This window comes from Carassius auratus, chromosome 15, assembly GCF_003368295.1.
Source record: "Carassius auratus strain Wakin chromosome 15, ASM336829v1, whole genome shotgun sequence".
In the NCBI taxonomy this organism is placed as follows: domain Eukaryota; kingdom Metazoa; phylum Chordata; class Actinopteri; order Cypriniformes; family Cyprinidae; genus Carassius; species Carassius auratus.
In genome coordinates this window covers 25,323,414-25,350,785 of record NC_039257.1, presented here as the reverse complement: position 1 = coordinate 25,350,785, position 27,372 = coordinate 25,323,414, and the positions used below count along the sequence as shown (strand labels likewise).

Here is a 27,372-nt window from a genome sequence, read left to right as displayed (position 1 = left end):
CAATCTAAAATAGTCCGAATATAAACACTTATTATAGGTGCACCCTAGTGATTCTGGACAATCTAAAAACACGGTTTGGAAAATGGATTCATGGTGTACTCGCTTATTATATACATTTTCCTACATTTTGAACACAAACAAAGTTACGGACCGCAGCTCTGATTGGTTGTTTCTTAACGGGAGCAATGTATTTCTGCAAATGGCAATAGGACCACTGGGAGGAGCCAGAGGAGCTTGATTTTTTTCACAGATTATCTGTCTCATATTCAACTGTCAGGACATAATGACAGGTTTAACAAATATGTAAAAAATATATTTTTACAAAAGTAACCTACTGCAGCTTTAATATTAATATAAGTGTATTGACAGTATGTAGAAAAAAAAAGTTTTATATCCCATCTCCATTCACTGAGTTTTAATCTCACAGTCACAGCTAATGATATGACGTACTGCACAATAAATTCCCATTGTCCTAAATGGGCTTGTTTAGTTTGTCAGATCATTTGTAAAAATAAAGAACTTGCTGTTATGATACCCATCACAGAATGATACATTTTAACTGAACATGTATATGATGGAGAAAGTGATGGCTCTTCCAGAAACAACAGCTCCTGAAGTTGTGGATGTAGTTGTGGAATTACGTACTTATTGTTTCCCCATTAAGTGTCTGGCTTCCTATAATTGTTATTATGGAAATCACATTCCCTGTTGTCTGATATGTCATGTTCAGTTAAAAAAGTTCCTTTTCTTATTTTCTCATAACTAATGGGAAATATTGATTTTAAAAGTAATTGGCAACATGCCACACATAACTACACTATTAGACAATGAAAAACCCCTAACTTAGTAATCAGCTGGGTTGTACAAGTCATTTCAACTGAGATTGCATTTAACTGACTTATCAAGATGGCTTTCATATAACTTATAAAAAAGTTGCTCAACTTATTTTGATGAGTTAATTAACTGCCATGACTGACAATATCATTATTTACTAAAACATTTGCTATGTGCAGTTGACTAATTAAAAAATAAATAAGTAATTTATGTTGCAATTAGTCATGCAAAATAAGGGCAGGTTTCACCACCTAATTTACAGGAACCCACACTGGTGTTGCCTCATCTAAACTGAATTTAATTTTATTTATGCCCACAGGGAACTGTGCACAAAAAAAAAAAAAAAAAAAAAAAAAAATTATATTCTGAACAAAGACTTGTTTGACAGCTGTGTCATGTATGTATTTTGGCCTGTTTTAGACAAAACATGTTGGTTTGTCTGTAAAATCTAAGTCTATTAAAAATTTTCATTTGTCATATTTGGCTTAAATATGAAAGTTTATTTTTTGTTCAGTTCAATAATAAAATGCTAAAATAGATTATTACACGCACGTATTTAATCATCAGTTTACAATAATAACCATATATGTCTAACAAAGGAATGCATAAGTACACGGTTTACAAGAGCCTTTCAAGATGAACATGTTCATGTATTTTCTCATCTGGGAAAACAAAAAATGTTTGACAGTGACCTTCAGACCAGAGGTTCAGTTCTCTCCTGGGGTGAGCGGCATTACATGAGTAATGAACAGCTGTGGTTCCTCCCGAAAGCTTTTAAAAATAGTGACCAGTTAATAAAGGATCTTAGACATTTTGTATTTGAGGCTTGAGCACATCAAAATACACAGGGTACACAAAGCTGTCTGTGCCCCTGTAAGCAAACGCAAAACACATCAGTCTGGAATCATTAAACCAACCTTGATTATATAGACATCACATCAGTAAAAAAAAAAAAAAAAATAAATAAATATATATATAAAATTTAACACTTATTGTAAAGTGTTACCTTAATATTAAATAGCTTGATACTGATGATTCATTGTAAAAGTGGCGGTTTCTCAATTTTTTTCATTCAACCAGTGTTACACTAGCTTCCACTATTCTAGACTGTTTGTGCTGCCTCTAAATAGTCCAATCAGCGTTGAGTCGCGTTCTGTGTAGTACCGCCCCTTTTTGGGTGATTTCTGTCAAACTGGGAATTGCCCTAAGTGCTCTCATAGACTTCCATTCAAATATATATTTTTTTGAACCACAGGCACTGCAATCAGGGGGGCAGGGTTTCATATTTTATTGGAGCTCCCCGGGCACCGCCATTGGCTAGTGGACCCCCCACCTGCTGTTACCATTCCATTGACTCCCCTTCATTTTGGTGTCACTTTGACAGCGAATAACTTTACATCTGAGGCGTTTAAAGACTCCATTTGTCTATTCATTATTTCTAAAGAAACACTAAAATGTATAAAAGGCTCCATTACCTTGTATCTTCCATTATGTTCCCGTAGAAGCAGTTTTTGTAAAAATAGGCTAACGATTGCGTCATAACCTGTGACTCTCTGTCGCGCAGTAAAGAAATTACCATATGGACAGGAGGAGAAGCTCGCAGGCAATCTTTTACTGTCTATGAGTCAATCGGGGGGATGTGGAGGCATAAAGTCAAGGGAGAAGCCCATAAAACACTTACCAAAATTTGCTCCTGTTCACGCTCGCCGTCTTTGAAAGATTCGGTGGGTGATTTCTCTTTGCACAGACTTACTATTATCAGACAGGTTGCTCACGCCACATCTACGTCATCAAGCTCAGTTTGAGTCTGCGCAGTACGCCACGATCCCCAGGAAGTGTGTGCTTCTAATTGACTTCACCTGTCTCCGTTGAATCCAATGGGGTCGCTGCGTCAATTTCTTGTACTGTCTATGGCTGCATCCGAAAACTCAGGCAGGTAACTTGCGGCCTCGCTGTCGTATCAGGCAATGACTTTGCAGGCAGCGTTTTTGCACGAAGGCACCTCACGAAACTGATTTTGGACAGGCTTCTGAGGCAGCGTAATGATTTAATGATACCCCCCCCCCCACCCACCAAAAAAATTGGCAGCCACTGCATTGTAATAAGTATTTGTTTAGTTAAAGGCTAAAAAAATAATAATTAAACTATATTGGAACTAAAATATGGAGATGGTGTGAAAAGTCTGGGTGTCCAGCATTGATAAGACCCCTCACATCTGTGAAATCATTGAAAACAGTGTGGAGCGGTAAACCATATAACCACACATCAGAAGTTCACATCATTTCTGCAGTCCCTCAATCTCTAGAGCTCATGCCTAAATCACTTCTGTCCAGCGTTCAGCTTTTTCTCACAAATGCTCCAGACGCTGGTCTTTAAAATCTGTCCAGTTTCCTGTGAAGGAGGCTCTGAGTCCCTCATTTTAGCCAAATTCTATCTGAGCCTCAAGGGAAATGTCTTCAAGGAAAAGTTTAGTTTCACAATGGATTAGATAAGGAAGGACTACTTAAGCAACATCCCTGAATGGCAGGTTAGTGCCAAAGCAGACATCACATTCCCTGAATGGATTTGAGGAGTGACATGTTTATCAAGCGTGGACATAGATGGAGACCTGACAGGGTCACCCCATTCCAGAGGCTTCTTCGTCATGGCTCATGTCACCAGCCGTCCAATCAGAGCTGCTGATGGGTCATGACCTCATCGTTCTTCTTACTGCAGCTCTATTATGACGAGAGACCAAGAGGAGTCACTGCTTGCTCATGCGGTGCATGTAGGATGGAAATGGCAGCGCTATGAATATGTAGGAGTGAGACTGAAAAGTAGACTCCTTTTGGTATATTAAATGTTACTGAAATATGGATGTGTTTTTCTCACAGTCCTCTGCTTACGTCTAATTAAGTAAATCAATCAAAATAGGCTATATGTCTGCCTTTCAAGTTTTGATTCACATTTGTGAGTTCATTCAGCTGAGACCCCCTGCTCCACTGTTTCACCTGAGTTCTGAATGTGAATTCAGAGTCTGTATTGAGTGTAAAGCATTACATATTATGTGCCGCGAAATACTGGTAAAACGCCTTTCCTATGAGTTGTCCTCGCTGGCTTCATTTATTCAAGTATCGACTCTTAAGAGCACTTTTCAAAGGAGCAAGTAGAGGTCGCTGTTTCTAAACTTCTGAGTGAAAGTGATATAAAATGTGTTTTTATTTTCTTTCCGTTGCAGCTGTTGGCGTACTGATATTCCATTCTGAAAAATACGACATTTATTACAGTTTTAGTTTAAAAAGTAGTTTAAATGATCAATGTGTTCGTTTCTGACTACTAACGTTTTGAGACTTGATTCTTAAAACTTTTGATAGCGTTTAGTTTGGTATCTGATGGCATTTCTGTATGTTTTGAGTGGAGTCGTTCTCACTGCTGTAGCCTAGTATTAATAACAGCGTTCATTTTACGATTATTGGGTATTTTGCGACATGCATCTGCATATAAACCAGGACAGAAGATGATTGATTTATACTGAAAATATATGTTCACCATTAAAGGAATAATTCGCCCCAAAATTACAATTCTTTCCTCATCCAAACACAAATGATTTTCTTTCTTCTGTGATCATAAATGTGTGAATTAAAATTCTCTTACTTTGACCAGCAGATGGCAGCAGATCCTTTGTTTTATTTTATTTTTTCTTATAATTATTTTTCTTTAGTGTGTGTGTGTGTGTGTGTGCATTGCACTGTGGATTTGAAATTATGTATATTACCTCAATCATTATATGTTTTCCTCTCTTTTTTAATCACAGTTCACTATTCAGCAGATTCCTCGCAGTGGTGAAGTGCGTCAGTTGTGGAGTTCCTCTGTTTCGAGTTCCTTCAGTGCTCTGATGTCGTCCGTCCCGCTGGTCTTTGGTCTTTAGGCTTCAGCCGGACATGGAGGGTTTTCTCTCCTCTCATTCATTCCCCCATCATGTTTCGGAAATTAATTTCCTCTGTTCTGCAGGCCGTTTGTGTAACGCCCCTCCAGAAATAGCATATTTATGAAACTAAGGGCCTAATGGCAGCCTAGCACTACTTTGAGTACAAAGAGCAATTTATTTAAATGTAAATATACAGTATGCAAACATACTTGGATGTGATGAATATTAGTTTGCATTATCGAATTCGAAAATGTGAAGTAGTCAAGTCATCAAACTTGTCATTTTTCTAGCTTTTTAATACAGTGTGCAGTACAGTACAATAAAGACAGTGGTGTTATCATTTAGCTCAATTATTTAGTTTCAGTTCAGTTCAATAACTATGTCAATATTGCAAATAATGAAACAAGTTCAAGTTATTTATAGGCAGCTCTACAACTGTGTCATTGTTCAGCTCAAGTAATATATTCGATTGTGTTATTAATGTACCATATTGTTAATCATACTTTAATGTGTCTTTAAAGTAAATATCTGTAACAATGTGTGCTTCAGATTAACATTGTAGCATTTTCTGCCCGGTCCACAACCTTGAGAGTTTAAACATCCTGTGCACTGTTTTGGAAAACATAGCTTTTTATAAATATCTCCACCCTCTATTATTTATAGTTCAGATCATCTATAAAATCTAGTCCAAATTCTGTAGTTTTCCTTATGGTTTGGCCAGAGAAGTACAATTTTTAAGTCAGCTGATGGTGTTTTTGAGATAAAACATCACATACACACTCTGGGGACATCAGAGAACAATTTAAAATATTGTATCAATGCATTCTGTGGCACCTTAAGAGGTTTTTTATGGTCTTTGAGGCTGCATTTATTTCATTAAAAATACAGAAAAAAAGAGTAAAATTGTGAAAATAATATTGCAGTTTCATGTAACTGTTTTCTATTTTAATATGCTTTAAAATATAATTTCTATGTTGCAAAGCTGAATTTTTATAAGCCGTTACTCCAGTCTTCAGTGTCACATGATCCTTCGGAAATCATTCATTTATTAGCAATGTGAGAAAATATAAATCTTTTGTAATACACTGCTATTCAAAAGTTTGGGAATTTTTATTTCTATTTTTGAAAGAAATTAATGCTTTTATTCAGTGTTACTGTGATAAAAAAGTGACAGTTAAGATTTAAATAGTAAGAAAAGATTTACATTTTGAATACACACACACACACACACACACACACACACACACTCACACACACACACACACACACACACACACACATATATATATATATATATATATATATATATATATATATATATATATGTATACATACATACATACATATTACTTTTTATTCATCAAAGAATCCCAAAAAAGGTTTTGCAGGTTCCAAATAATAAGCAACAAAATCTGTTTCCAACATTAATAATGAATTGCCATATTTGAAGGATCATGTGACACTGAAGACTGGAGGAATGATGCTGAAAATTAAACTTTGATCACCGAAATCAAAAGAATTTTAAAGTATATTAAAATAGAACACTCTTATTTTTAATTATATTTATAATATTTAATAATATTAATGCTTTTTCTGTATTTTTGATCAGATAAATTCAAAAGTAATAAAAAATCGCACTGATCGGCATTGTAAAGTTGCACTAAATGAAAATGAAACATGTTGCCTTGGCCACTAGTCGAAATAAAATACATTAAAAAAAAATTCGAGTCAGAAAATAGAATTTAAAATATCTTCGTTTGAAAGTTATACAGGTTTAATACAACTTGAGGTTGGGTAAATGATTTTTTGTGTGAACTCTCCCTGCTTTAAACAAAACAAAGCAGTAGTTGTTGTCACACAGCAGCACTGGGAATGTTTAAGCAGGTGATAAAGATGTATTTTTCCTTCAGCAGATGATAAGACTATCGCATTACTGCTGGAAGACTGTCTGCTGTATAAGCAAACACTAATCCTGCTGTTCCTCTGCTTATTTTCAGCAAGAACCAAGAGAGAGAGAGAATCGCTGGGAAAACTCTCAAAGACAGATAAAGAAGTGAGGTACGGGGTTGATTTAGGAAAAGAGAGAGGGATGGGCAGCGTTTAAGCCCTTTTCAAGGAATGATCTGCTGTTCAGGGCCTCTTTCTCTCTCTCCTCCTCCTGTGGTTGTGTAATGAAGGCTTGTGAGGGGAGCAGCCGAGGGGTCTTGTTCTCAGGAGGTGGCGAGACCTGACTGGCTCCTCGGCCCAGCTGCTTGACTACTCTCACATGTCCCTGTGGGGGCGGAGCCAAGCAGCATCAGATTTCTGCGTTACCGGGGGAACCGGCTGAGAGGAGGCGGAGCATGACTAAGCAGCCGGTGCTGCAGTGCTAGAGCAGCAGAGCTCATAGGTCAGAACAAACCAGCCTAATCTCTGACGGATGAGAGACCATGCTAGTGTTCTGTTAATCTCTATAATTAGCATTTACCTCTGTCCTCATGCTGATGTCACTTCCCACTTTTCCAGTCAGCTGAATTCATTTAATGAGTCTTTTTTTCTTTTTTTGACTTGCATCTGTTGTCACGCTTTAGTTTCATGTTAAAAGAGTTTTGTTAAACTTAGATTTTGCCTTAAATTCAAGTAATAAACTGGAAATAATTAAGAAAATTGTTTATTTAAATTAATTATATAATCATGTATGTACTGCTTTATTATAAAATCTTGAATGTATTTTTTTGTGTTTGCTTGTGTCTGTATATATATATATATAAATATATATATATATATATATATATATATATATATATATATATATATATATATATATATTATATTAGCTTTTATCTTTATATTTTTAGTTTTCATTAAAAATTTTATAAATTTTTGTCATTTTACAAATTTTGCTCTGTATCATTTTTAGGAGTCTTTTTATATTTTTATTTAACATTAATTTATTTTTATTTCATAAATATATTCATTTAGATTTTACTATTTTTTTTTTATAATTCAAATCAATCTGCCAAGGCTACATTTCTAATTTTCATGTAGGTTTTCATCCAGTATTTATATTTAATTTTATTTAATTTCAACCTATTTTTATTATCAAAACTATTATTTAATTATTTTACTTAACATCACTTTATCATTCTTCAATGCTAGCTCATTTCTCATTATTGTTATATACTATATAATCAGCCTTTCTGGACACAATTATTATTATAAACAATTATTTTAATTTTAATTATAATAATAAACTATATATATATATATATATATATATATATATATATATATATATATATATATATATATATATATATATATATATTGTGATATCCACCTGCATATATTTGTTATAATATATAATACATGTTTATTTTTATTTTTTTCGTTGTTCATTTGGAATGTGAAATTACAATATAAGTACCAGGTAGCCTTTGATCCGTTGCACTGCGGCAGCAGGATTTCCTTTTTAGTCCAGCAGACAATGTCTAAGATCTTCTTTAGGGGGTCCGGCACCCCTATTGTATCTGCGCGGTGAGGGATCGTCCTTCAGCATGACTCAAATGTCAGCTGTTTGTTTTAGCCAAACTTGAGCATGTCAGTGTAGGGCTGGGGCCTGCGTGTCCACATACCAGAGCGCAGATGGGGGAAATGGGGGGGTCAGGTCTGAAATCCAGAGGTGAAGAGGGGGGTGGATTCAGTCCTCTTTTAGCCATAAAAGGAAATAAGTGCGTCACGGGTCCTCATGAGCTCCAGATGTGTCAGCACAAGCCAAGTGTCTCGGCCTGATTCCGCATGCCGTGAGGAGCAGTCAATAATACCACTGTTCAGTAATTACATCTCATGTTATACCGTCAGTCCAAAGTGCGCACAGTTTAATATTGTTTTAATAATATATTTCAAATCAGCAATAAAACTGATAACACAAATATGTTATATTTTGCTTCTTTGCCTTATATTATGCATAATTTTTTTTGAGCATCAATATATGTATATTAAATAAATTTAATTCATACAGCTACTATATTCAGAGTGCCACGATCTTGTCAAGATCATCTTTCAATAATTAAATTCCAATCAGCAAGGAAAAAGATGCTGTCGATTGTATATTTTTTGCATGTTTGGCTTCAATCACACAGACACACACATAAAATATATATTTTTATGTTACAGTAAAAATGTTCTAAAGTAATCAAACAGGTTACGAATCAGAAAGTGTAGATGTAGTGTAGGGATTTGCTTTCCTGCTTTACTGATCCACTGTAAAAAAAAAAAAAATTATATATATATATATGTGTGTGTGTATGTGTGTGTGTGTGTGTGTGTGTGTGTGTGTGGTGCAGTTTTCCATATTGATTTTTTACAGGTGTTTTATCTTTATTTTGAATTTTACACTTCATTGCATTATCTTTTATAGGGTTAATGGAAATGTCCGTAAAAAATAATGGATGACATGGCAGAAAATTAACTGTATATTTTCTGTTATCATTTATTCATTTATTTAATTATTTCCCAGTGTATATTGAGATGTACAGTTTCTCACATTTCTTTTCTGTATCACTGCCTTAGACTCACTTTGACAAGTTAACACTTGAACTGACACTAAATTAGTTTTGAGACATCTTGATAAAACTATTCTGCACAGAAATTCACCTTCCGCAATCTGATTGTGGGGGAAATGCATTCAGTTTCGTGAGGGAGTCTAGCTGTGACACAAATCCAAAATGCAAAAGAATACGGGAAAACTATTTGAAGAATCTGTGCTACATAGCTTTTGTGTGTGTGGAGGAGGAGGTTGTTACGATTTACAATAACAAATAATGGGGTCTGCCTTTGTGTGCTGGACGTCCCTTCACATTCCACAGAGACTCCTCACTGATCCTGAGTTTTTTGTTCGACTACATCTCCATATGTTTCATCTTAGCCTTATTTGGAAGCGAAGAAAGCTCTGTGGATAGATCATAAAACAAGATCTGCATGTTAGAATATGTTAGGATCTGCATGCAGAGAAATAGTGTTCATAAACAAGCAATCCTAATCACAAATCTAATGCCAAACCATGATAACGTGGAAAATGTAATATAAGCAATAATATACAAAAGGGCAGGCAATAAACAACACAATACAGTTTATCAAAATAACAACTTCATTCTATAAATAATATAAAGTAAATAAACAAATTAAACAACACGTGCATGCATATATGCATGTATATTGTATGTATTTATTATTTTATCATAATCTAAAATGTGTTATATACAGTATGTAATTTATATGTAACATACATTATTTTAAAATATATATAATTTAATTGTGTATTATTTATTTTATATAGCTTACTCAAAATATATTATATATATTAATATACACATTTATAATATAAATTATATTTCAATGTTTTATAGAATTTTTATAACAGTACATAATAAATAAATGTTTTGTGTTTGTGTGTGTGTTTGTAATACATATTTGTAATTAATATACATATTTATAATAAATAATAAATAAATAAATATTTATATATATATACACACAAATGTAAATTAAAAGTTGAAAACATAAGATGCTGCCATTCTTGCAGTAAAAAGCACAGGCTGGCAAAATATAGCCAACCTTTTACTCTGTTACTGTTTAACAAAACTCAGAATGAACTTGTCTGTCATTTATAGCCGTGACACCTGCAATCTTGTCTGTGCTGACTCATCGGAAGCCTGAGAAGCCTGGGAACAGTTTAATCTCATCTGGAGCTCCTCTGAATGATGTGAGGTAATAAAGTTGGCTCACAGAAGTTTCGATGACCTCATTAGTGATTACACCTCAGCACCTGTACACGTCCTCACCTGTCGGTGCAGCTGTGACACGAACATGTCTCACAGTGATGTCATCACAGGGACAATGACTCTATAAGGCCTTTGATTTATGAAAATACTTCAGTATTAGTGTATAATCCCCACTGGCTTTAAATAAGCAGCAGTTTAACATGCACTGGCCATTAACAGATATTGATGAGATATTCACTTTGCTTGAGCACCGTGTTTATGTGCAGTGGAAAGTTTTGGACTAACGTTCTGTTAATTATAACAGTTAATTATATTTTATTTATTTTATATTTTATTTTTAACCAATTTTAGATCTTTAGCTTTGTAAAGACACTGTATGAAAAAAGTTATATGAAATATGAATATGAAAATGATTACAAAAACTTGTCTTTTAGCTTGTTTCCTAACACTGACTTTTGGAGATAGTTAAAAAAGACAATGTTTGTAAATGGATTGCAATATTAATTCAACTATTGCTATGTTCATTCAGATTGATTTTTTGAATGAAGACAAACTTGGTGGAACCGTATATAGCTGATGTGTTTTAGTTTTTATGATTGCTAATGCCAAGTGTTTGAGACAATGCAGAAGAGGCTAAAAAAGAGAGTGATTTAACAAAAAGAGGTTTGATAAAAACAAGCGGTTTTCTTTGATGCACATTCAGCACCCCGCTGATCCAATAGCCCCAAAATGGTGTTTTTCGAACGTTTGATTTATGTCGTGTTGAAGTTTCACACAATGGCCATTTAAATTTGCTCCACTCTGATGACGGACTCAAATAGCGCTCTGACAGCTTGGCCTGTGCCCATAGCAAACGCTCGCCAACCTCTGTACACAATCCAGCAGCCTTCAGAGCTGAAGTCAGCGTCTCTCTGTTGGGTGACAGTGATGTCATTCACCGAAGTGAACTCACAGGTGTGTGAGAAATGTAAATACGGGCCGAGACAGATCGCCCACCTGCTGCTTTATCCCTGCCCATCCTCATCACTCATCTGCCTCCAGGTGCAGGATGGGAAATGGAGTGTCTTAAACCGTTTGGAAACTGGCAGTAATGTAAATCCGAGCACCGGTGGGCCTTGAAGCGGACAGAAATGAACTGAAGCATATGTGAGTGGAAACGTCCATCACCTCTGATGTTCTCACGTTAGTCGTTGTCCTCGGTTCCTGCCACATATCGGTTTCAGCTCTGCGCAGACAGAGGCTGGATTTTTCCAATGTTAATGTGTCTGAGCAGTCGGTGTAAGATGATTTCTCCAGACCCCATGGCTCGTCTCCACCGAAGTCTGACTGCCTTCCTGTGCCACTCACTGTCTCCAGTTTTGAACCAGAAAGCTCATATTTCTCCAACTCAGAGGACTCTGTACTTTATGCTGGCTTCTTGCTGCTGTTGTGTCTTAGTCTATATTTATGAAATGTTCATTGTTAGTTGTTCATTAATTGAATATTTAAATATAAAGTGATGTTTTTGCTTATATTTTTAAGCAAGTGTGTGTTTGTGTTTCAGGTGCTGTGTAATGGTCCAGGGACGTGTGTCCCACTGTGTGCCACTGGGCTGCTCCTGGGCATCCTGGGACTAAAAAGGGTCTTGATCATCTATGTGGAAAGCATCTGTTGTGTGGAGACACTGTCTCTATCCGGGAAGATCCTCTACTACTTTTCTGACTACTTCTTTGTGCAGTGGGCATCACTGAGAGACAAATACCCGAAGGCCGTCTACTCAGGGAGACTGGTGTGAAGAGAAATCCCTTTCTGTAGACTTTTTCATGTCTTTATGATTTCGTATTTGTATTGAGAATTACATGCATTTTGATGCTGTTCTTCACATTCGATTCATTCCTATGCAGTTACTGATGTGCTAAGTACACAACTATGACAACTATCTCAGAGTTTTGTTTTTTTCAGCCAGACGGTCATGATAGGCTGATGAAATGTCCTGTTCTACACACCTGCTCTGCCTTTTACGCCTCTGAAAGTCAACAAAATTAAAGCGAGCAAAGTTTATACACGCGCACCACTGCATGCTAAACAATATTTGTCTTTTGATCACAGGTTTGTCCATTTCAAGGTTATGTTATCAGTCAGTTAAATGGAAGACTTTTTTTTTTTATTTAGATTTTGACACCTCATTCTTTTTCCTCAGCATTCCTGTGAAATATTTTCCAGCTCACTATGCATTTGAGCGCTACTTCATTGTCTTCCTGTGCTGGTATGTGGTTCAAGAGGAAATTGTGTGAATTATAGACAAAACATAGAGAAAAGATGGAAAATCTGTGATTCCAGCGGTAGTTTTTTTTTATTTTATGGCCCTGTACTCATCTGTTCATCTTGTTACTAGAGATGAGACGGCACTCTAAAACCTGTAGCATGAGGTTTCTTTTGTGTCCCAGAGCAAGTTCATATGGAATAATTCACCCATAAATTATCGTTTTAATTCCCCTCAGGCCTATCAACATGTAGATGACTTTGTTTATTCATCCCAACAGATTGGGAGAAATGTAGCATTACAACACTTGCTTGTATTACAACACCAATGGATCTCTTGCAGTCAATGGGTGCCGTCAGAATGAGAGTCCAAACAGGTGATAAAAACACAATGATCTACAAGAAATCCACACCACTCCAGTCCATCAGTTATCATCTTTTGAAGTGAAAAGGTGACCATTTATGGAAGTCTTTATAGTGAAGAACATGAATCCATATTGAGTCTGAAATTATCTTAAAACTGTAAAATATTAAACTTGCTTACTGACCTCAGTTGTATCTCTAGTCATAAATTCTCTAGAGTCTTATCTGGAAACAATTCATTGTTTAATCTCTCACTGGCTGATACCATCATCAATATAGTCAATATCTTTCCCAGTCGATCTGACAGAATCTTCATTAAATTTCATTCTTATATTTAATGTTGCATTTGATTTTTAGCTGACAAAGGGCCTTCAGCGTCTGATAAAATAGGTCATGTTGTCAGATAAATCACAAAGCGAAGCTCAAAACTTTCTGGCATTTTGTTTGTATCTATGTAATTAGAAACAAAATCAACCTTAGAGAAAAAGTCTTTCTTCATGCTGCACAGGTTGAGTGACAGCAAGAGATACTGATCTCCTCAGACAAACCACCTCCATGATAGTTGTTTTTTTCCTCATGTTGTTTTCACTTCAACCTTTCAGACAAAAATAACCCTGACATCAGAGCCCCACCCAGCACGTCACACTCAAAGCATCAACTGGTCATTTCAAGCTACTTGACAATACAGAACATGAAACACAAACTGGATCTGTACACTTAGCCTGTGTTGTGTGTTTTATGTTAGACATTGTTGATGGATTGATTTCTGCTGATAAATTGTGGTTACTGGCATTTTACCATACCATAGTTACCGTAAAGGTGTCGTCTTATTTGCTTTTTTATTCTGTATTATGCAGACTTTATGCACTTTTGGTTCACTTCTGTTTCTTTAATTGTTTTATTATTATTATTACTATATGCTAAATAAATAAAGTGACTTGCCCCCATGGTTAATGTTAGTTTGGGCCATTAGTAACACTAACAATTACTGGAAAAATATTTAATTTTTAGCTGACCATTAGTGTATATGTAATGTGTGTGTATATATATATATATATATATATATATATATATATATATATATATATATATATATATATATATATAGATAGATAGATAGATAGATAGATAGATAGATAGATAGATAGATAGATAGATTTATACATATATACATATATAGATATAGATATATATTTATATAGCATTTATTATTTATTAATTTAATATCTCTCTCTCTCTCTCTCTCACACACACACACACACATATAGTTTTTTTTAATTAATCACTATTATTGTTCCGATTATTATTATAGTATTATAATAATTGTTGTTGTTATTTAGATAATATGATTTATCATTTGTAGTTTAGTTTAATATATTAATATTTGAATACACCTCATTCTGATCTGTTGAGTAATAATGTTTGTAATAATAATAAAATAAAATAAAAGTTAACAGTGAAATGCTTATTCTGTTGTTGCCGCTAGCAAACACAGAATTGAAAAAAGACAAAGAAAGGATTATTACACCATACAGCTGTAGAGATAAGCCACAGTTCCAAGTAATCTGAAACTCGGTCAATAGTTTTGCCAGGTGATCTATTACTTTCGCCTGTGGCGCCCAGTAGAGCCAGAGAAACAATGGACGGTTTAATATGCAGAAGCGAGGCTTCTGATTGGCTCTAGCTGCGCGTCAGTCTTTTAGCTCCACCTCAAATCCGCGATAGAAGCGAGAAGTTTTTGCGCGAGAGGCTTTGTTGTTTCGTGTAAAGTCACTGTGCACGAGGATTATTCATGCACGCGGAGCGCCGACTGATCTGTACTGTGATTTTACTGCAACTGTAGGACTTTACTTCGCTCATTCCCTGTTGGTCATCTCATTGAATTTAAGATAAATCTCAAAACGTGAATCATGACCCAGTTTAACAAGGGACCAGCCTACGGATTATCTGCGGAGGTTAAAAACAAGGTAAACTAAACTTAATTTCTTTATTTCAAATATATTCATATATTTATGTTATTCATTTTTAGCATATATGTTTAGATTATCAGTTTTGATGGGAACAGATAGGCTACTTGTGTGTATTACTTTACTTTTAAAGAGTAGTTTATTCTGCAGGATTACTGTAGTGTTGGTTTGGTATTAATATGGTTCGGTTTAAATATATAAAAAACATTTAATTGCTATTTTACCTATGTTATTATGTAAGACTTAAACATGGCCATGGACATTTCATTAAAGCTTTAACAGTTATACGAGTCTTTAATTGGTGGTTGAATCCAAGTGAATTTGAATTAAAAAGCACATTAATAATAATAATAAAAAATCTAATAATAATAACAATATTTAAGTAAGTGATTATATAGATTGTCTTTTGTTTAGTATTGATTTGGTTAAATAGACAATTACTCTAAGTTAGCATCCCCACGTTTAAAAAAAGTCTATGATATAAAAATAATATTTTATATGATAGAGTAAAATTGATCCTCAAATTGATCTATGATTGTCCAGAGTTAAGAAGTGACCCTTGCAGAGATCATTTCCATGTTTTTTTTTTTTTAATATGACTGTCATATATATATATATATATATATATATATATATATATATATATATATATATATATATATATATATATATATACACACACACACACACACACACACACACACTCATAGCAAAAGTCTAATTTTGGGGAAACATGAAGTATGTCTATTCTAATTTTTTACATCTTAGTAGTGATGTTATGCCTCAAAATGATCAGACAGGATGTTGCATGCAATAAAAATAAGTAAAGCCAATGAATCAACTTAAAGAATGACATCATCAGTGAATGACATCATCAGTGCTGAAGAGTTGTTTTTGACTAAAGTAATCATAGTTCTCAGCTCATCAGCAGGTACATTAAACTGTTTTTCATGCCCGAACAATCCTGGTTGGTTTCTGTCTTTCGTCTAACCCCTTCGGAAGTAAGGATTTCATCTTGGAATTTTAAGCGTTTCTAAAATGTGCTGGAACAGCTGTGACAATCCTGTTTCATTCAGAAGAGTTCAGCTACTGGCTTTGATCTGTCAAAGGGTGTATTGCAATAATGACCTATTTAGCTCAATGAATGAATGTTGCTTATTTAGCCAGAAGCTTTACAGGAAATATTTCACCCTGAAAAGAAAATTGTGGGATTATTTACTTATCCTCTTGTTGTTCCAAACCTGCGTGACTTTTTTTTTTTTTTTATGAGCACAAATGGAGAAATACTGGTCACTCATTGCATTTGCAATGAAGCTGAAGCTTTCAAGCTTTACAGTGGATGCAAACACCAAAAAGGTTGTCTATGTAACTTTTGTGCAGTGTCTTTGAAACCATGGAATTAGAAATTTAAGACATTATTTTCTTCTCCAGTGAGCTACCAACTGCAGCATCCATTCATTTAGTGATTTGAATCAAGAATCAAATTCGGTTAATCTGACTGGTTTTGTTAAACTGGATGAACTGATTCATCTCATAAGAATGATTCATGCATGAATCACTGCTTATCTCAGGAAAAATCGTTTTTTTTCTCACATAATTTCTTTGTATTGCTTCTGAAGACAGAACATATGTAGAGTTGTGTTGTGAGCCTTGAGAAGTGAGTATACTCTTAACTCAATGCCCCCATTTTTTTTAAGCAGCCCAGCAAAGGTTCAACACCCTGTGTTATAAACCGTTGTAAAACTAGTTTTGCATATTTAGTTCACCCCCAAAATGTGTCAGTTGTATTTGCACAGTCACTTAACTTCTGCTGCTTGACTTCATGGAGTAAGGACATTTGAAAAGTTAAAATTAGCTATAGTAGAGAGGTCCAGATTTTGCAATAGAAAATTAAAAAAAAAATACATTTTCTGTTCAGAATCGGAGGAAAATCATAATCTCTATTTGAAACAAACAAGAATTGTGATACTTAATATATCCAGCAGCTCTGCTCCTGTGTCTGACTGTTTCTCCCATGACTTACATTGACAGGGAAATGGTCGTTTCGAGCCATGACTCACGAGTGTAGTCATCATTTCAGATGTGTGGGCGACAGAAATATTGTTGTTGTTATTTTCTTATCTCTTTTGAATTGGCTTATCAATTCAATTCAATTCTCTTTGAATATACTGCTGGACATTAACCAATAATTTTTCCTATACTTTACTTATAACAATTTTACGATTTGTTTATAAACAAACACTTTTCCACCTATTTTTATCACAGAGTAAGCAGAAGATATATTTTATAGTTTCTATAGTCAATTGTAATAAATGCGGTCAATTAGCACTGCAGTGTTCAAGATGCTTTTAATTACCTGGAGATGAGTTGAAAAACACACATAAATCATATATTGTCACAGTTTTGTGTTTATTGTCTTCGTGTTTCATCAGTCGAAACGTTTCTTTTTATTCAGATTAGCTACGCTTTGGCTTTGGCTGCGATAGCTGGATGTCTTTATCTATATTAGGGATTTCCTGGCACGCCATAAATGTATTACTTCTATGAGTCAGTTTTGGACTTTCTGCACCAGAGTGCCCTCAGGCTTCATGTATAATTAAAACTTACACTGCAGGAGAGCGTTTACGCCTCGGTCCGGACCGCATCAATGTCTTAACTGGATGTTTTAGGGAATATTTGCATTTACTCACATGCAGTTGGATTAGCTACTCATGTGCTGGACTGTCGTGATTTTGGCTAATGTAGGACACTACTGATGATGATGTGCATCAGAGGGGATTTAGAAGTGGGTATATATACAAAATGCTGACTGATTAAAAAAGTGCACTACACCACTGGTTGAATGATAGTTTTATGATGCTTTCTTGTTTTGTTTTGGAGCTAGACATCCTCAGTCAACATGCACTTTCATAGGACTATAGCAGAAAGAAAATCATACAGGTTTGGAAAGACTTAAGTAAATCACGAATAAGTGATGGCTTTATTTTATGCTTTATTTATGCAGCTATAAATACAATAGTGATTCTGACTACTTGCTAGTGGAAAGTAGTTCTAGGGACTAGTTTCATTACACCTTTTACCGTCCTAATCCATGACTTATTTTCCGTTTTATCTGGCTGGATTCTGAAAGGCTGCAAGAAAAGTGTTTGCTATTTTGCATGCTTTCAGCTTGAGGTCAGTAAGATTTTTGAAGATGTCCCTTATTCTCATCAAGGCTGCATTTATTTGAATACAGTACAGTATACAGTAAAATACAGTAAAACAGCTATATCACCAGATAATTAAAATAACTGTTATTTTAAAATCCACTTTTCCCCGTTACTTCAGTCTTCAGTGTCATGTGAGGATCTTTACTTGATATTTAACCTTGATACATTTTTCCAGGATTATCTAATGAATTTCTTGTCTTGCAGTGTGTGCAAGCGTTTAGGTGAAGTACTTGGTTTTTCCTTGTGAAACAATAGCAGCTCAACCTTATCAGACATGACTGGGTTAATAATAATTTTTTTTATGCGATTCATATGAGAAATACCTACTTTTCAATCAATATTAACTTGGAACGTTCTTAACTGTGTGTGTTTCTAACCTTTTATAGGTAATGTGCTTTCCAAGGACTTGTTTGTCTCGTTTCTTGAGTTTCACCAGTACTCTTGCTCTGCTGAAAGCCGAGAGCTGTTTTCTGCCTTTGTTTTCCTGCAGGCTGAACTTTGGAAATGTGGGAAGTCAAAGCTCTCACAGTGATATTTAGAAACATTAGTTTCCCAGTATCTCCAGCCTGTAAATGTAAACGAATCACCTTGTCAAATAGAATTATTTCCTTAAAATAAGACTCACAAATAACATAATGGGAAAGGATGTTTTCCCAATCAAATTAATGACCCTCTCTGGTTATGTAATAGCAGACACAAGGGTCCGTTCATTACGGGCTTGTTGCCAAAGCATCATCCTCTGTTCAAGTCCAGCACAGTGATGATATTGTTCAGGCTGGTTTATTTTTACACATGGAAGAGATGTCAGTTAGCAACCTATTTTTATCATGACCATTCGTGTTATATTATATTAATCAGATCAGTTGTTTTTGCCATGTTGTTTTCCCCAGACTGGATGAGAGCTTTTGGAAGCCATTGGAGATTTGGTAGCTCTGTTTAGTATTAAAATACATTCTCTTGTATGTTGCTTCCAAAAATGCTCCACGGTCAGAACTTTGAACATGGAGTTAAATATGCAGGAATTCCCCCTGAAATTATTGGATGACACCTTGATTCTCTCAGGCCTGGGAAAATCTTTTTCAGACTGTAATAAATCCATATTATTCTTGGCTCTCCCACTTATCTAATTCTGTATCTATCTTAGCGTGCATATCAGTCTTGAAAATAAGCCAGTACTTAGCCCATAGCTCAAGCCCTTGTTTCCTGGGACAGGACAAGGTTCAGAACAGGGAGGTCACGGTGGTTCTTGGGTAAAACCAGATCAGGTTAACCTTAGGGCTTTGTTCCGTTACTCTCTAATGCTGCATGCCATGTTGATTCTCAGCGTAAAAACACTTTTAACTGCCACACTGTGACTGCTGATGTGCAGGCGGCCCAGTGAGGGGCCGTTACATTCCCCCGCAATGTGCTGATCAGCAATATTTTCCAGGTTTGGTTAAGGCTGTGCGAAGTGTGGCCACGGTTGTTAACCCCATGATGCCATTTTAGGAGAAACAGGAAAGTGTTTTCATGAGGCAATTGGGTCTATTGTTCAGCAGGATTTTACAACAGTGTAAACATAGACAAGGCTTTTTATAGACTCTTGTTTAAAAAGATATCAACATTTATTGAAGGTTTGAAATCCCTTTTAGCCAAACAATACTGGTCAATTGTTATTCCAAAAATAACACCCATTTTATTAACAAAATCAAGTTAGGATGGGCTCTTTTGACCACCTAGCAAACACTCAGAACATCCTAGCAACTACTTAGCAATAACCTTGCAATCAATCAAAACATCCTGACAGTCAACTAGAAATGCCCTAGAATTGTGGTTTCAGATATTACACACATTTTCTTAATAAAAAGTTAAACAACAAAGTTAGGATGGGCTTGTTAGAATAAAGCTAGTAAGTAGCCACCTGGCAACCCCTCTGAACACCCTAGCAATGCCCTAGTAATCATTTAGCAATATTCTAGAATTGCGGTTCTGAATATTACGTACATTTTCTTAATAAAATGGGAAAAAAAATAGTCAGGATGGCTTTGCTTGAATGAAGTGAGTTAGTAGCCACCTAGCAACCACTCAGAAACCCTAGCAACATCGTATCGAACAAAGCAGAATACTCAAAGAGTCACCTTGTTGCAATCATCCAGTACAGCCTAGCTATCAGCTAGCAATGTACTAGCATTGTGGTTGTGAAACAAGATATAAACATCTGATTACTACTGTTTTTCAGGAGAATGTTCAATCAATTTGTGGCTTAAACAGTTCCCTTTCAGATGTGAAAAAAAAAACAAATTGATTTTGCAGGTATAGTAGAGCAAATCTTTCCTCATTGTCTGCTGGGTATTTCCAGAGCGCATGGTTATATATTGCCTATTACTGGCTGGACTAGTTACTTGCATGTGATTAAATAGGCACACTTGATTTCAGCACAGTACCCAATATTAGTCAGAAAAGAAGGTCAAGTAAGAACATAAATTTGTTTAATAAGTTTATTTTTGCTAAGTTGGTTTTTATGATGCCACCGTAAGTTATGCACACCTCTGAATCATTAATTATTTTACTTATAGAACTCTTTTACACTAATACTATTTTTTTTTTAAACAAATAGGACTTTGTTGGATTTTAGATTCATGTCCATGTTGCTAAAATGTTTTTTAGTCTAAACCCAAGATGAGAAGGATTTCCCTCTCCTGTTCCATTGTGACCAGTTTTATCGATCTCTTAGGGTTTGTTTGTCGAATTGATCATGTTGTGTTGCGAGTCTTTTCACTCCCTGACCTTTTTTTAGTCCAGTGTTTGCTCGGTTTTTGTGCTGTCATCAGTATGCTCCTAGAATTAAGAGTGGGGGAGGAGAGCTAGAGGTTGGTCTCCAGCGGGATCAGCCCACAACCTTCCAGAATGTTCTTCTTCTACAGATGCCTCTAACATCTCCATCGAGGATCACATTTTTCTCTCTCTTTTTTCTACCACTGGCTGGTTTCCCAGTGACTGGAAGGAAAGACAAGACAGACACATGGTTCTCCAATCTTTGCTCAGTTTCTCCGTGGAGTTCCTCTGTTCTTTTTTCTGATTCATGTCTAATATAAATCACCCCAGTCAATGGCTCATTATATCAGAGATATAACATTCTTTGTCTCCCACTACATCTGAAAACATCCAGTGCTTTTTGAACTATTTGGAACATGCCAAAAGTGCTGCAATCCTTCAAAGATGAGAAACTGTGTACGGTTTAGCTTTTTGTCTGTCATTATAGGAGAAAAGTCATCTCGAGTGACCTCAAATTGCACAAGGGAACTGCCACACACCCCACATGCCATTTTTTTTCTAGATTTCTCATATTCTGACTAATGGCCTGCAGTGTGGGAGGATGTCTGCTTGATCTTCAGCCTGCTTAGAGAACTTCTATGGAGCCAAGCTATCTTCAGTTTCCTTAGGAGAAATAATAATAGGCACAAATGTTGTTGGCATAAAGACACCTATTTGGATATCGTAGCTCAGATAATATGTTGGTAATTGCCAATATACCAAAGTGATTTTAGTATGAACTCAGTACAGTTTGAGACGTATTTCTTGATTTTAAATGAAGTGTATTCATATATTATAGTGTTTAAATGGTAATAATTGGGTTCAGTCATTTTTTTTTATAGAAATGAATACTTTTATTTAGCAAGGATGCATCGAATTGACCAAAACTAACAGAAAAAAGGATAAATTTTAACAAACAAAAAAAATCTATTTAAAAGAAATGCTGTTCTTTTGAACTTTCTGTAGACCATTCAACACTGATGCTAACAATAAATGTTTCTTGAGCAGCAAAGCAGCATTTATAATGATTTCTGAAGTGTTGTGTGACACTGAAAACTGGAGTACTGACTGCTGAAAATTGAGCTTTGCCATCATTGGAATAAATAACATAAAAAAATGATTAACCCAGAAAAACAATTATTTTAAAGTATACTAATATTTCACAGTGATTGCTCAAATAATGCAGCCTTGGTGTGCATAAGTAACTCCTATTTATTACAATCAACCTAGAGACTGACACATTAGCTTTAGGACTTTAGGACTGTGTTTGTCAGTACGTTTTGAGATGGCAGACAGAAGGCCATGAGGAAAGCTCTTATCATGTTTTGGCGGGAAAGAGACATCTACAGAAGTGTCTGTCCTGAACGCCTCCCGTTGAGAATATCTTCTCCCCCCATTTCCCTGTATGTTCCTTTGTCCCTCTCTCTCTCTCTCTCGAGATCTGTCTTGATAGCCACATTTAGCTTTGTCTTTGTACAGTCTGACCCTGAATGCTGAACTTGAAACGGAGCCTCTGTGATCGAAACCATTTCCTGGACCTTGTATTAATAGCTGCTTTAAATAGGTTGGACTTGCAGTGTTGAAATTGAATTATTTAATATCCTTTTATTTACGTAAAAAAAAAAAAAAAGTAAACAATTTTTGAAGGATTTCACTTGAAGCTGAATATTATTTTTCTAAGATTTACTTCTTTGTCTACGGGCCAATAAACAGACTAAACATTCATTGAAGGAGCAAATTAAGCCATCTCACATTTCATTCAGGCATTTGGTAAAGATCTGCTGTTGGTAATGGCTATCTGTTCGGAGCACATTATTCAATGTTAAACGGTGCTATTTATTACAGTCAGAAACATCCTGAGAAAGAGTGAAACAGCCAGAACTGACTCACACTGTGACTCTTTGTCGGAATTTAATGCTCTGTTGTTGGCATAGTCGCATGTCGGTGTTGCATCACAGGCTTTGAATGCCATTCTACTCACAAAGGAGAAAGCCAAACAGAGCCAGAAAATAGTTTTTATAGGCAATCCGATTTAATTAGGCTGCATTTGATGATTTTCCATTAGCTCTAATGCAACTTTTAAAAGTCAAACAGGCCTTTTAAATGTTTCAGACTGTTGTTTTGGTGAGATTTGAAGTCAAACATGTTCTGTGTGAGGATCAGCAATGTTTATATTGACATGATATTTGAGATAAGCATGTATGCTGATACGTTACTGTCGAATCTAAAGGAAGCTTGTCCAGGACCCATAACTATGATCATCCTGCAGAGCCGGTTTGACTCATAAATGACTGATGCGTGTTATTTCTTCTCACAGATCGCACAGAAATATGACCAACAGAAGGAGGAGGAGCTTCGTTTCTGGATCGAGGAGGTGACTGGCATGCCGATCGGAGACAGCTTTCAGAAAGGGCTCAAGGATGGCGTCATACTGTGCGAGTAAGTTGGTAAACATAAACATACATCTTGGCCATGTGGGCAAGGTTTCCCTGCTGAAAACAAAAACAGTTTTAACCATTCTAAGCTAGTTTGTTGGCCTTAGATTTTCTCCCAGGCTGGTCTGTTGGTAGGTTTGGATACATTTCAGCTGGTCAGACTGGGAGACCACTTGTCTGAACACTTAGACACCAGCTGTGCCAGGCTAAGAGACTATTCATGACACTATTAAAACATTGCTTGTTTGAACATCTTGGCTTGATATAAAGACACTGACTCAACTAATGGCAGAAAACCTGCATGGAAACAATCATTATTTTTGCAATTCCATTTGGTGATGCTAGTAAAACCGAAATTACATACTTCACTTTACTGTGTCCATAGACCATGCTTATATTTGTGATGCTTAGAAAACAGATTTGAAATCAATCCCTTTTTTTTTTTATTCTTTTCAGATTGATAAACAAGCTTCAACCTGGATCAATAAAGAAAATAAACCATTCACAGTTAAACTGGCATAAGGTAAATATTTCAGAGACCCCAAAGTTATTTGTTTTCATCCAGATCAGCTCCTTTAAGAAGCAAGAAGTGGTTTATTTCCTTCCAATGCTTACAATACAATGCAGCTGAGAAAGATCGATGAAGCAGAAGCTGCTAACAACTGCATATGCCCCTTAGCATTAAAAACTCTGAAGTATCAGAACTCCTTATATGCTGTAAGAATAAATGGACCCATTCATGCACTCTTCGACTCATCCACCAACAACTAACTCTTTTATCTGAAAATGAGGTAACCAATGATGTTACGGAGAAACACAGCCTTACTGTTGTCATTGTTCCCTCAGCTAGAGAACCTTGGGAATTTCATCAAAGCCATTCTAGCCTACGGGCTGAAGCCCAATGACATCTTTGAAGCCAATGATCTTTTCGAAAACGGGAACATGACGCAAGTCCAGACCACACTTCTCGCTTTGGCCAGTATGGTACGTCTGCGAGTTTTTCAGTTATGCTAAACTTGAGTCTTATGTTGAATATTCTTTAAAGGGCTAATTCAAAGAAATAAAAATAAGATTTCCTTGAGTAAAATTATGACATTTGGTTGATTGTTTTTTTATTTTATTTTTAATATCTAAAATATTATTGACAGCTAAAATTTAGCAAAATTTGTCTTTCATTTTCCTACAGGCAAAGACAAAAGGCATGGAAACAAACATTGACATTGGTGTGAAATATGCAGATAAGCAGCAGAGACATTTTGATGAAGAGAAGATGAAGGCTGGCCAGTGTGTCATTGGACTTCAGGTAGAAGACTCTCTTCCTGGAAGTTTATTTTTTGGGGGGGCTTTTACATGGTTTTAGCTGACAGGACATTAGAAAGTGACAGGAAAGCGTGGGGTAGCTAGTTGGGAATAGGATTGGCAAAAGACTGCGAGTCTGCACTCAAACTCGGGTCAACTGGACGTGCAGTTGTATTATATGTCAGTGTGGTTGCCACTAGGCTATCAGTGCCAACATGAATATTATTTTTAAAGGAACCATGACCATTGTTTTACCTAATTTGTTTTGTGATGCGGTAAAAAGGGAAGACCCATTACAAATGAGTCATTTAGCTAATGCTTTTATCCAAAGCGACTGGAATAACCTCAGGTTAGGCAGCTGCTCAAATTCACCATTGTGATCAAGGATCACTCACTGTTAGGCTTGAACCTACAACCATTCAGCAAGTCTAGATCTAAACCCAACATCTACTCAACCAATATCAGTGTAGACCTGCCTCTGGGAATGGTTTCTAAAGATAAAGATTGATTGGAGGACCCGATTGATTGGAGAAAAGTGGAGATGCCTCATCTTCAGGAGTGTTTTTGATCCACTTTTGAGGTGTTTCTGACTCTCATTTCAGATGGGGACCAACAAATGTGCAAGCCAGGCTGGGATGACCGCCTATGGGACCAGGAGACACCTTTACGACCCCAAGACGCAGACAGAGAAACCCTATGACCAGACCACCATTAGCCTGCAAATGGGCACCAACAAAGGAGCCAGCCAGGTACACCCAAACACAGAATATATCAACAGTATCACACAAAAATGACATATTTACCATGTATTTGTCTCTCTCCAGGCTGGCATGTCTGCCCCAGGCACCAGGAGGGACATCTATGACCAGAAGGCAGCTCTGGAACCATTGGACAACTCCACCATTTCATTGCAAATGGGAACCAATAAGGTGGCCTCGCAGAAGGGCATGAGTGTGTACGGCTTGGGACGGCAAGTGTACGACCCCAAGTATTGCGCCACCCCAATGGAGCCCATAATCCACGCCAACGGCAGCCAAGGCACGGGGACGAATGGCTCAGAAATCAGTGATAGTGACTATCAGGCAGAATATCAAGAGGAAGAGTACCAGGGCGAATACCATGATGAGTACAGAGGGCACTACAACGACCAGGGCATCGACTACTAGAGAACGCTGCTGCGCTGTTAGTCAAAGCAGTATTAACATAATGTATATCATAAGAGCAAGTCTTTTGCAATGCCTTTTACATGTCACAGTTACCCTTTCCCTCCCAGCGCATGTGTTTGGGTAAACATTCGTGAGTGGTGATATCTCAAATCTATCATCTTAATGATGAAATTGATCTTTTATCATTTCTTTTATAAAGTGTTTTTTATGAAGTATGGAGAACTGTTAAGAGAATTTTCTAATTTTGCAGTACGATCCTTTGTTTTACACCCTACACCCTCTGAGTTCGCTACTTTTAAAGCTCGTTCGCCATTGAAATCCCGCTCTGCAGTTTGAAGACATTCCATCGTAAGTCATTCTTTTGAAGTAATTCCGTTTAGAATTCCAAATGCCTGGAAATGTTACAAGCTACAAATGTTAGCATTCAAAGATTAGCTGACTGGATGACCACAAACATTCCGCTATTGCTTAGTTTTTTTGTGCCATAATATTGGAAAATCTTTCCCATTGTATTTATTGCCCTGCTTTTCGTTATAAATCCTCTGTCATATGGTTCTTTTATGAATAAATTCTATCTTATAAATAAACTTGGTTCTCCACGCATGTCTATTATTTTGACTTTCATTGCCTTTAAATTTAAATATAGCTGTTCAGTTATCTATACATTTGAACTGATTTCAGTTTTATTGGGATTAAATAACACATTTTCTCCTCTTTCTCCAAGTCAGTTAGGTTCTTTGCTGTTGTCCTGCTGAGGTGTGGTTTCTACAACGGCCCTGATTTTGCTATTTGTTTTTCTTTTTAATCTTGCAACTTTTATGAGGGTGAATTGAAGTGGCACAGGGCTTCAGATGTGCTCTGACTCTGCCCAAGTATCACTGCGAAGCCATAAATCTTGTGTTTTTGAGGTTACCCTCAGAGGCAATTGGAAGCTGCTCCTTGTGTTGACAGGCCAGAGTTTCTGGAAACAGTTATATAACCACAAAAAGCAGTGAAAAAGTATCTAAAGTAGAACAAGTCTGTGTTTGTGCACCAATTATTGGAACTATTGCATTTTGTGCATATGTATATGTTTTTTTTATTTTTATGAATTTCTAAAAAGCTCTTGTTTGTGTCCTGAAAAAAAAAGAAAAGAATTCATGCTCTGCATCTTCTCATACTAAACCTTCAATTAAGTCGATGAAATGCTACACTTGATTACTTTACAGTTCAGCCGACGTCCATGGAGGGATTTGGAACGAGCTGCACACCACTGAATTAAATTATGCTTCCCATGCCGTGACCTTTCTGCATTCTTATTGGCCACAGTATCAACCGAAACACGACGGAATGGTAAAAGTGTGGTGGGGCTCGTGATGGAACATTCCAGATGAATTGGACCCGTTTAAGTTGGTCT

The 27,372-nt window shown here is 36.1% G+C and overlaps 2 protein-coding genes across 2 annotated transcripts; both read left to right on the top strand.

Annotated features, from left to right (window-relative positions):
* Positions 1-3,522: 3,522 nt before the first annotated feature.
* LOC113115489 (UDP-N-acetylglucosamine transferase subunit ALG14 homolog) lies at positions 3,523-13,469 on the top strand. Its single transcript, XM_026283083.1, has 4 exons — positions 3,523-3,601; positions 4,052-4,053; positions 4,628-4,726; positions 12,047-13,469. The coding sequence occupies exons 1-4, from the start codon at positions 3,523-3,525 to the stop codon at positions 12,275-12,277; spliced, it is 411 nt and encodes a 136-aa protein (XP_026138868.1). The 3' UTR covers positions 12,278-13,469.
* A 1,380-nt stretch (positions 13,470-14,849) lies between these two features.
* On the top strand, positions 14,850-26,575 carry LOC113115470 (calponin-3-like). The gene is made up of 7 exons (XM_026283056.1): positions 14,850-15,074; positions 23,394-23,515; positions 23,968-24,034; positions 24,358-24,495; positions 24,698-24,814; positions 25,413-25,559; positions 25,635-26,575. Exons 1-7 carry the CDS (start codon positions 15,018-15,020, stop codon positions 25,974-25,976), a joined length of 990 nt encoding a protein of 329 aa, XP_026138841.1. The 5' UTR covers positions 14,850-15,017; the 3' UTR covers positions 25,977-26,575.
* The last annotated feature ends 797 nt before the right edge of the window (positions 26,576-27,372 follow it).